Source organism: Erythranthe guttata, chromosome 5 (assembly GCF_056151865.1).
Source record: "Erythranthe guttata isolate IM_541 chromosome 5, IM_541, whole genome shotgun sequence".
Classification (NCBI taxonomy): Eukaryota; Viridiplantae; Streptophyta; class Magnoliopsida; order Lamiales; family Phrymaceae; genus Erythranthe; species Erythranthe guttata.
The window spans coordinates 7,645,662-7,657,500 of record NC_142537.1 but is presented as its reverse complement, the minus strand read 5'-3'; the positions used below and the strand labels follow the sequence as shown (position 1 = coordinate 7,657,500).

Sequence of the window (11,839 nt, the reverse complement as noted above, 5' to 3'; positions counted from 1 at the left end):
CCCTTAAGCCCTTACTCTCCAATCCCAACCCACATTTATTATAAAAGGAAAAACTATTACATCAAAAAGCTCCCATTTGAGGAATACCTAAAATACAAAAGAACAAAATTGCAAACACCAAATGAAGTAAACCATATTTTGCAGCACATCAAAGGTGAAGTACAAACCTGCACTGCGGAAGCGGTTTCACGAACTAAAGTCTGACTGACAGTAGGACTACTTTGAAAGAAGTCAATGATTTGATGGATGGAATCCTTTAAATACTGAACCAAGAACAGAAGTATTCATCTTTGATAAATTGAAAACCAATTTTTACTAGATAAATCATAAAAACAAAGTGATTTCTTACTGTCACATAACATGGTGAAGCTTTAGCAACCACGCTCCAGTCTACATCCGCATCAAGAGGCTTATAGCAGAAGACAGCAACTAATGAATCAGAAGCACTTTCACTCTGCATAGAAAATTAACTCGAATGTTACAATGTTACTGAACTGTTGACTGATATAGACAGTTGATAATCCATAAGACCGTCAGAAAATGGCAGGAGAGAGTATTGTACCTCAGCAAGAAGACCATTTGGGGACAATAATCTGTACGATCCCAATTTTATGTTGACAATTTTGGATTCTGAATAAAGTTTTATCCAACACTCAAGATTATCACAAGATAAGTCAGCAAGGCACTCTTGAGAGTCAGTTAGCTTTGATGCATTATGTTTCATGTGAAACTTCAGTGACATATATGGCAAGTCTCCCTTGTCATGGGTCGATAATTGTTCATCGTCGCCTTCCTTATAACCAATAATAGCATTCAACCTCTTCCAATCTTCCTCAGATAGAGTCCCAGGTTCATTTCCATCTTTCACAGGTTCGCTGGTCCTGCATAGTATGGGGAATCAACATGTCTTATGAATATATGTTAAGCTCATGAAGAGATTGGGAGGGTAAAAACATGAGTATAAATGTAGACTAACCCTCCAAATGGCCACCATGATTTTTGTGGTTTTTGTTTTTTTATGTAGAGTTCTGATCCAACCGATTGTTCTACAAATTTGTGGGCCAACATCCTGTCGCAAGGAATTAATGTTGTGACTACAAGTATAGAGGATAAAAGACGAAAGTATATCAATCAGAAATTAAAATCTTGCTAGCAGTAAGGTCAATCCATTAACTATCGAACATACAATTGAATTATGTCTATAACAAAATATTAGAAGTTAACTGAAGACATAAAACAACCTGCTGCTTCACTCCCCTGAAAACATTTTTGTCAGTTATGACAAAACAATGTCAGCAATGAAAATTTTAAGGAACAGAAGAAAAGAACACAGGTGGAGCACCTCTGCACAAAGAAAACAAGATACTTCCATAATTACAGAGGACGCAAATAGGAAGCCCACTTCAGCAGTCTGGTGGTATAAAAGCTCCAAGGTAGTGGAGAATAAGAAATTCTATCATCATAATGACGGTTCACAAATGAAATTTGTTCATTAAACTCCACCCACTTAAAACAAAATGAGAAACACACACACACACACGCGCGCATTATTGGCATGATAAATATAAGCTACGCCTCACCAAGTTCCATAAATGACATATCGGGCATATACTTAAAATCAACTCATTAACCGACACAAGTTATATACCTCCACTGAATAATGACCTCAATATCAAGTTCCCGATCAAGTTCCTCTATGTCTTCATTGTCATCAACCACATAGCGGTCAAGATCTGATTTGAGCAACGCAGCATAAAGAGAGATGTATTTCTTACGTAATCTTGCATATCGCAAAACTTGCTCCCACGACATTTTTCCACTGGCGAGTAAGACAAGATAGAGGGAGATAAGCATGTAAAAAGTTCAGAAAAAGGAACATATACAAAGAGAGGGGTAATAATGAGAAAATACAACCCATCAAATCCAGGAAAACTATCAGGAAAGTTTCAGAACTCAAATTAAAGGTTTACTCAAGCTTAAAAAAGTGAACAGTGAGACTATAGTTGATAACTCCCAAGAGAAAAAAAGAGAGAGACAGTGTAAGAAGTAAATATAATTAACTTCCACTCATCCTTTCATTTTTTTAAATAGAACTTCAGCATATTAATGCAGCAGACGGTAATCTGAAAGGAAACCAAGACTGGAATAGTAGGAAGAATCTCCTCGTAGCCATAACTAAGTAAATATCTAGATATAGGCTGTACCCACCAGATATAAACAACACCATCCAAAAATATCCCACTTGAAATTGCAGAGCATATGTGTTGTCATACAAAAGTCCGCTGATCCTTACAATGTGCTATTTCGCTCCAACATATGAGTTGGAGCTTTTAAATGTTAATGATTCTTCTCACTAACAGGTTACCCTTTTAGATGGGTAGTCACTCTACACTACATAAACTAAACTGTGTCTTCCAAACAATTTTACCATATTTAACATCCTGAGGAACTTTATATTACATTTCCTAGCTAGCTGATGATTTGACTTATAAGGGTACCTGACCTACTTGAAATTTTGTGAGACTTTGTGTGTCCATCTTTACTAGAATATTAACCAAGCTCTGAACTTCAGCATAAATTCTAACCTATCTCATTTCATAGAATCCTAAAATACTCATAATCAACAAAACGCCTACATCAAAATAACTAGGTTGGAACCTGGCTTTCTTCATTTGATCTGAAATTGCTCTGCCTGCATACTTCCACCAAGATTTCGGATCAGTTTTAACAGAAACCCGTGGGCGATAGTGAGCATATTTTAGTCTCTGGTTAAAGGCTGTGAAATTATCAGCTAATTTTAACAAATCTCGATAACCATTCTGCATAATATACAAAAGACTCGGTGTGAGGATAACGTTTTACATGGCACAGCAGGTTGGAGGAAAACTAGATGAGGAGCCAATACTAACCTTTGACAAGCACAGAATCACATCATCAAGATTTACTGCAGCTTTCTGTAGTGGTTGACCTTTGCTTCCAGATGCATCTGGCCGATCTTTTGAATACTTTGCATTCCCACTTACTGGTTGCAAAACATAAGAGTGCGACTCAAGCTTACCAGTTGCAGGTTTCCCACTTTCTGTACCATATTTGAAAATCTAAAACTTATGCATTAGGTAGAAGTTTTAAAAAATACATGGAACAAAGTGTTCACCAAATCAATATTAAAATACCTGTCCCCACTCAGATGGTAGCAAATCCTCCCACGGTTTTTTGACATACCAAGGACTGATATCAGAATCCAAATAAAGAGCCATTCGATCAAGTTCCACCGACTAAAAATTGTACAAAACAATCATGTCAAAGATAGAAAAGACTATAATAGGGGAAACTAAATACAGCATTTCTTTTTCTTTTGATAAAAAATGCATCAATAACAACAAAGTCATCGTGAGAAAACGGGTCACTCAACTGCTATACTCTGATATATGCTTTAACAAACCAGTGGGACCACTTTTGTTTTTTAGATTAAATCCTGTTACAAATTGGGAAGTTGGGGAGGGGCAGGATTTGCACTCTACATCTTTATCCTAGTGGAAAATGCTAGGTACCAGCTCTCCTAATGAAGATTGGACAAACCAATTGGCTACTTCATAGACTTGGAAGAAACAGTAGGTCCCACTACTCAATCGTAGGACAGTTTTAATGTTATATACTAACATCATAGTGAAAGCCTAACCTGAAGTTCTGTAAACTGTTCATAAGAATATAAGCAAGATATAAGCCTTATAAATCATGCAATCACGGGGGAAACAGCATGATTGCATCATCTTACAAATGGGTTTCTAGTCATGGTATCCAAATTATCCTAAAAGTGACATCTAAGTAGTCCAAAGTCCAAACCATTTTGTGTAATTAATTGTAACGATTTTATCACAATCTTAAACTCATTTAAATTGGACAAACATGTAACTGAAACAGACATAGATAAACAAGAGCTCACATATAATAACAAAAATCTCTAAAAGTCAAACCAACTAGAATGGTTTGGCTGAACGCACTTGTCAAGTAAATGGCTACCCATGCTCTTGACATTCCTACATGTGACTATTTAAAATAAATTGTATAAACTATTCAACATAAGCACTGATATCAATCACGTAAACTTATATACAAGCATGGTGTATCATTATTGACATAGTAATATCTATACTGATCTCTACTTCCAATCACAATTAATTGCTCTGAAAACAAAAATATTTTAGATTTAGTTAATAATGGCTGGTTAACTGGATTCAAACTGAATTAAATCTTATGACAACTAAACCATCCACACAAAAACTAAAAATTAAGTAATTATTATAACTTAGCAACTGGGAGTCCACTATATGGTACAACCTGATCGATCTGCCAAGTATAGTATTTTTAAATTAATTATCTATGTTCCACTCTGTAAACCGGATTGTGCTCAACTCCAAAACTTTTATACCTAACCTGCAAGGTTTCTGCAGGATTTTCAATTCCTGGAATTGTGAACCTATGAACCCAGTCAACAATGTATATTTTAAATGATAAGGCTTATTACTCTAGGTTCATTTCATCTGTCCATCAGTCTTTGTAGTATTATGATCATTGGAAAATTAGTAATACGATAAAGTGAAAATTTACGATTTTATGCTCACGGAAGTATCCTGAACACAATGCATTCTTAAACAGTACCAGCTTACTTGCTAATCAAGTTTTCATGTCTACATCATAAACCTAAGTCTATTTACAACGGTTCACTGGCAACAACATAACAGCAAACAAAAATATTTAAATAACAGTTTAAATTTTAAAAGCCACATTAAGTCAAAATAGTTGGGAAAACAAATAATTTGTTTTAAGGTTTTGAGAGTATTTGAACCTTCTGGATTCGCTCCAATGCCCCTCCAGTTATAAAAGTCTCCTCCCCTTTATCATCAACTGTGAATGCTGAAAGTTTATCTAGGGTCACACCAACTGCAAATGGATGGCCTGGATTACTGGAAAGAATGTGTTGCATGAGATTGATACAAGGATAGAGAAAAAATGAACTTAACGCATACACATAGAAGACGTGGGAGTCATAAAATAAATAGGAAAGATGCAGAGAGTACGGGGGAGTCAAAGCATCAAAAAACTCTGTACCTCTCAAGATCCTCGTATCTGATGTGAACGTTTGATATAGAAAGCTTTAAATTCCCAATCACCGTATTGATTAAAGATCCAAGCCAAGACTTATTCTTAGAGAAAGAATAAACAAGCAAATAAAAGTTGGTCAAAATCTTGATCAAAATATACTTCAACAAAACCTCTACGATGAGTATATATGGGTTTAGAAACATGATGATCATCAGCTCTGCAACAACCAAGACTAATTCAATATGGAGTTATGAATGTATATAATACTAGTCCATGTCACCTGCGAATGAGAAGGACAAACAACAAAAAAACAAAATATCTGAAGGAAATAGTCCAGATATGAATCAGGAGCAATGTTCCCCTCAGTTGAGGTGGATTGTTTGTAACTTTAGTGGCCAACCATCTACTTCAATTGGAGGGAGAAAAAAAGATTGAAGAAAACGGAGTTCCATATGCTCAAAGAATCTGTATGATGGGTGTCATTTTGGTGGACTTGAAATCCTAAAGCCAAATATGGGGTTCTAGTGATGAATCTGAATAAAAAAAAATAAAAAAAAAACAATTTGTTTGAAATTTTGACCATTTATAGACCACTTGTTCGAGTTAGAGATGTCAGTCCAGATATCAACAGTGTATAGTTGCATATTAAATCCACATGAGTACAAAGAAGTGTGAGGTCAAGAAAAAATACAATCTTATTTGTGTTCAAAGATATAGTCTATATACTGAAATATACATAATTTGTCTAGCTATAAAGTTTATAATATATGTAAAATTTACGATTCTACGTTACAATTTACTGTTCCAATTTTACAACTCCTTGTTAGTTTTACTCAATATATGGAGCTTAACCACCTTGGTGTGTATATGGTTAGCAAGGGCAAATCTTACAAAATGAGGAGTTTGTAGGAAGTGGCAATGGTGGCACGTAGTAGATAATTAGATATGGGAAAACCAGTAGCTGAGAGAGCAGGGCAAATGAAAAGAGAAGAAAACAAAAGAATTTATTTTATTGCCTCTCCCTTTTGTTATTTGATTATGACTAATTATCTTACTTTAATCAAGTTAGTTAAACTAATGGTGACTATATCATTAGTATCTTATTTGTATTAATTTGAAAGAATTTCCAGAAATAACATTTGGTTCGTCCACAAAAAATTTGAACCTATTAGGTGTAGCGGCATAGAAAATCCAAATGATTTTTCATCACAACAATCACCATCCAAAACTCGAACAGAAAAGGGATAGGGTGTACAATGTAAAATGGGTGGGAGTTTAAGTGATCTTATGCTATTTTGATATTTTATTACATTCTTATATTATCCATGTACTATATCTACCATCATAATCATATCATACTGCGATCAACTACGGTATGATATAAGTTTTTTGACATATTGTACTGTGATGTATTAATTATTGCACTATAATTCTAATGTACACGTATTACAATATTCAGCAACTGTTGGCATCCCTAACTTGAGGGCTGAACACAAACCAAATTCTATACATTATCTTTAGTTTACAATTCATGACTCAGGCAGTAGCCAGCAACTAGAGAGATTTCCTCTATATTGCTATTTACTTGTGAGTACGCAACACTAGATGTCAAGATGGTAGAAGAGACTGGATAAAGAAAATTTAAAAGCATGCTATGCAACTTACTTGCTGAAATTCAAGTACTTAGCTACTTACAAGATTAGTTAACTCAAGATTAATACAACATACGTCTTAATCAAAAATCTATAAGCACTGGGAATGGTGAATTAGCAATTGAATTTGGTATATGTGCTGAAAAATACCAGGACATACCATTTCTGTATTCAGAATTTGTTGAGCTTCCAGCAGCTTCATTTCCATTTCCTGCAAAATATGTTTTAATTAAAAATACTTGAACAGCAAAAAAATGGTCAATGCAGAATCAAAAGACAATCTTACTTGTATCCGGCTCTTCTTAACTTCTTGTACAGCATCTTCACTAGATCCCTCAACCTGGGTTGCAGGCTCAGCTAATAAAAAAATACGATCCAGGTAAACCAAAACAGGATCTTGGCCAAGCCTGCTCCATGGAACCTGTGATTGACGGAGCAGAAGTGATTACATAAACATGAAAAAGGTGTCTGACAGTCTTGTTCAGTTCACCTTATATTAGCACTGGATAGACAAAAAGATGCATAACAAATTAAATGTGGCACAGTAACAGTGTAATAGAATTCTCATGATTGATATCACTCTACGTATAATTGATCAAAACTAATTATGTCATGGCCGAACCGGGACCGCAAGCTCTCGGGAACATGCCAAAAATCCGAAAGGCCAAAAAATACAGTCCATTTGGGGCCAGAATTGGACGAGTTTCCCAACTGACATACAAATATACAATCCAGATACAGCTGACTGTTAACAAGTATTCTCTTCCATCTATGATATAAGCAAGATAACTCAATATAAGATCAAAAAGGCTTAGCTAACTAAGAGACTGCAGTTCATAAAAACATATGTGAGGGCCAACTTTAGCAATAAAATGTGTTCACCCATGAAAGTAAGTTATGACTTCTACAGATAAGAAAATCCATCCACCGAGCCACGAACCTTAAGCTTCACTGATCCAAGAAAACCTGCCTTAACCTTCACAGGTAACTTCAATGCATTAAGTGCCTCCGGTTTCAGTTGCATATTTGATAGTTCAACATCACCTGTTGAACATTCCAAGCATTAAGTACCAGCATAGTTAAATGCCCAAGGCTCAAACTGCATGTTTTCTAATAATAATTGAATATATATGCAAAATAACAGAAAATAACATGCATTTTAACACTTAATAACCTCAACAGTTTTGTCTTAGTTTCAGCATTTAACCATCAGAATTCAATAATGTCAGCAAATCTCAAGAATGTTTTAGAAATATTTCAGCAATTTACAATTGATTTAAGAGAACTAAAACATTCATAACAACACAACAAAAGGCATAGGGTTTCCGTCAGTTAATTACAATTAAATATGCGCACTGCCTCACGGTGCCGTTATCCCCAATTAGAAGAGATATTTATTCACGCTGGCAAAGCTCCGAAGAGTTATCTAGTTTTCTCCACAAAACCAAATGTGGACTTCCAGATCTGGATGCGGCAAGTTCGGACACAACTATAGCGAATAAGATCATTTTGGGGGTAAAATGGTCATTTTCTACCATGGAACATTCTTCTTGTCCACACTATATATCCTACTTGTTCGACCAACCATCAAATCGTATTTCCAAGTAGCAGAGCATACAAACATATTTCAATTACTTCAATTTCATTATCCCGGATATCCTGAGTACCTGCTTACTTCTCCTAAGAAAATAACAGGAGAACTAGAAACAATGATCATAGGACAAATCATAGCTTGGAAGCATACTGTTGGTAGACGAACAAAAGTCCGAACGAAATGAAGCTACGCTCATCACATGATTCAAGCAGCAAGACAGTAGTAAACAGTTGATGCCGGATTATCATCAATTTGCAACAGAATTAAACAATTTCATAGAGGAATTCAATCTCAAATAGACAATCCATGGAAAAACAAAATGAAAAATTAATGACCTTGCCAGACACTGATCTTGAGGGCTTCTTTGTTGAGTCCTCTAACATAGTTCCCCAAATATCTCTGCAACAAATAAGCAACCTGATCTTCCAACATCTTCTCAAATCGTCTTCCGCTCCGAAATCAATCAACTCTGCGATTTCACATAGAAAGAGAAAGAGATATTTCTTGTTCGACAGTTGTTAAAAAAGAAGCAAGTCGGTGTGTAGAAGAGAGAGGAAAATCGTGCAAGTTTCATTTCTTTTTCTTTTTCTTTTTGTTTTCTACAAAGGCCACGTCGTTTCAAATTAAGAAGAATTCTGCGTTTATTGATTTGTGAGAGAGGGTTTATTGCTCTCAGCATTAACTTGAGTAGTGTACAAGAAAGACACTGATGACACGTGCCTGCCTTCGTTTTTCCCCATTTTCTTCTCTCTACGAGACTAAGATATTTTTACACAAATACACGGCCCCACCATATTTCAATAATGCCTATTTTTTTAATATTATTATTAATTGCACCCCTAATTGTGGGGTGTGTTTTCTTAATTACCAAATACCCCTCCTATATTTTTTGTTCAAACTTACAAAAATATAAAACATTAGTTCTATAAGGATTTTTGTACAATTACAATCTTACCCCCACATGTGTTCTATGAAAAATACAAGTGTAGTAATTATAAATATTCTGGTCAAAATAAGAAATATAAAGTCATTATCTCCTTCATTTTTTTCCCAACATAACTCATCCTGCAAGTAGTACTTCAATGTTTTTTTAAGCAATTGTTTAGCTCATTTTAATATGTTATTAACTTGAGCATTTTTTTTTGTAGGTTATAGTGTTCGATCATTTTTTGTAAGTTGAATCTATTATCTAGACCTGTTTAAATATGTTGGGGGTTTGACTTACATTGAGAAAAAAAATTACCCTTATTTGATATCCTATTTTGAGATACTTTGGTTCATTACAAAAAATTAGACACTCAGTTACTAATGCAGTTTGATTGAGATGAAAAAAATGAAAAAATAAAGGTAAAAAACAAGGCACTTACACAATATATATAGCCAACATAGGGGTAAAATGTTCAAAAAAAATGCAAAGGCTATAATAAATGTTGATAACAAAAAAATTCAAACATGTGAAATCTTCATATTTAAGTGAATCAAATGATGAGTGGGCATTTGGTACTTTCGTAATTAAAGGGTGTGTTTGAAAGCACACCACATAATTTAGGGATGCAACTTTCCCTTATTAATATGATAAGACACTCCCTCGGGTTTAATGTAGGCAGCCAATATTTGCAATCTCAAAATTTCTAAGGGTAAGATCTTACTTTATGAAAGATCAAAATATAAATAAATTTACTCAGAGCAAGACTGAAAATTACAAATATCACCACAATATTAATTATGATATTATTAATTCAAGTTAGGCATAATTGCTCTTGCAAGACCAAAAAAAATTGAAAAACGAGAGGGAACTCATTCCACCAACAAAACTCAGCATCTTCTTCTTCACACTCATTCTACACATTTTCTTCAAAAAAACACTTTCATATTCTCCAAAATCCCTTATCACACAAAACCCTCAAATCTTACTAAAACTTACAAATGAGGACATTATGGACACACAAGACATCAATATGGGTGATTCTAAGGTCGACGAACACAATGGGGTAAGAAATATTGTATTTTTTAGCTTTGTGATCGTTTTTCTCGTTTTTCGATAATAATTTCCCGTACTCAAAAATTCGACGTTTACAGATCGATATTTAGCACAAAAAATAACAGAAGCGAGTCGAATTTGTCATCCAAATCAACATTACAATGTGTCAATTGTTTTTCGAAAAAATCGACGCCATCATGTCGTTTATGTTGCAAAAAATCGACACATTGATGTCGAATTTAGGTTGTTCCAATTTTTTTTAACAAATTTTTGGTTTTTCTTGCAGACTTTTGTGCCTAGCGCGATTAGTGGAGCTAATGTATGTAGGGAATTAGCTTTGAATTATGAACATGAATTTACCACCCATGAGGAGTTTGCAACAAGGGACAATTTAGTTATATGGGTGCGCGAAGTTGGTAACCGACTAGGAATGATAATGGTAGTGAAGTCGTCAAACCCGGGGAAAAATAAACGTAGAAGGTCCTACGTGGTACTTGTATGCGAGCTTGCGGGAGTGTATCGTGGTAATAAGGTACCCGGTCAAGACGACAAAGGAAAGGGAAAAAAGGCAAACAAAGTCAAAGAAATGTGAGTGTCCATTTGAGTTGAAGAGCATAAAAATGGGCAAGTTTCATTTCTTTTTCTTTTCTACCAAGGCCACGTCGTTTCCAATTAAGAATTCTGCGTTTATTGTGAGAGGGGTTTATTGCTCGCAGCAGTAACTTGAGTAGTGTTCAAGACACTGTTGACACGTGCCTACCTTCGTTTTTCCCCCTTTTCTTCTCTCTACAAGACTAACTAGATTTTTTTCCAGATTCACGATCCCAACATAATTCAATAATGCCTTTTTTTTTTAGTATTATTAATAGGCCAAAGTACTGGGATGTTTGGTTATGTTTCCAATCAAAATTTCTAGTTTTTAAAATTCTGATGGAAAAAGTAGTTTATTGGTTTTTGTGTAGAAAATGCGAATATGTTTGGATGAAGGGGTATTTTTAGTTTTATGTAGGTGTAGAAATGGGAATATGTTTAGTTGTGGTGAATTTTCTCTACGAAAGTACGTGCAAAATTAGAATATACCGATTGAGGATGATGATAGTGATTATTATTATTATTATTATTATTATTATTATTATTATTATTATTATTATTATTATTATTATTATTATTATTATTATTATTATTATTATATTATTATTATTATTATTATTATTATTATTATTATTATTATTATTATTATTATTATTATTATTATTATTATTATTATTATTATTATTATTATTATTATTATTATTATTATTAGAAGAAGAAGAAGAAGAAGAAGAAGAAAGAGAAGTTGGGAGGAGAGAGAGTGTACATATTAATGAGGAGAGAGAAATGAGAGAAGAGAGAGTGTAAATATTAATGAGGAGTGATTGATAGAAGGAGAGATAAATGAGTTAGTGGAATAAAATATATATGTTAGTTAGTAGGTTTGAAAATTGAAAAAAATATGAATAGTGAATTTCC

The 11,839-nt window shown here is 34.1% G+C and overlaps 1 protein-coding gene across 1 annotated transcript in view; it reads right to left on the bottom strand.

The window, feature by feature from the left end:
• LOC105950280 (pleckstrin homology (PH) domain-containing protein) overlaps window positions 1–9,065 on the bottom strand; it is a 42,338-nt gene extending 33,273 nt beyond the window's left edge. The window contains exons 1-14 of the mRNA XM_088818756.1: window positions 8,685–9,065; window positions 7,696–7,799; window positions 7,042–7,176; window positions 6,916–6,966; window positions 5,110–5,204; window positions 4,847–4,964; window positions 3,174–3,275; window positions 2,910–3,098; window positions 2,659–2,819; window positions 1,649–1,819; window positions 977–1,069; window positions 563–881; window positions 350–454; window positions 168–263 (exon numbers count right to left, since the gene is read on the bottom strand). Of these exons, the coding sequence (XP_088674882.1) occupies window positions 168–263; window positions 350–454; window positions 563–881; window positions 977–1,069; window positions 1,649–1,819; window positions 2,659–2,819; window positions 2,910–3,098; window positions 3,174–3,275; window positions 4,847–4,964; window positions 5,110–5,204; window positions 6,916–6,966; window positions 7,042–7,176; window positions 7,696–7,799; window positions 8,685–8,781 (1,836 nt within the window). The 5' untranslated portion in view covers window positions 8,782–9,065. The remainder of the gene's footprint in view (window positions 1–167; window positions 264–349; window positions 455–562; window positions 882–976; window positions 1,070–1,648; window positions 1,820–2,658; window positions 2,820–2,909; window positions 3,099–3,173; window positions 3,276–4,846; window positions 4,965–5,109; window positions 5,205–6,915; window positions 6,967–7,041; window positions 7,177–7,695; window positions 7,800–8,684) is intronic.
• Between the last annotated feature and the right edge of the window lie 2,774 nt (window positions 9,066–11,839).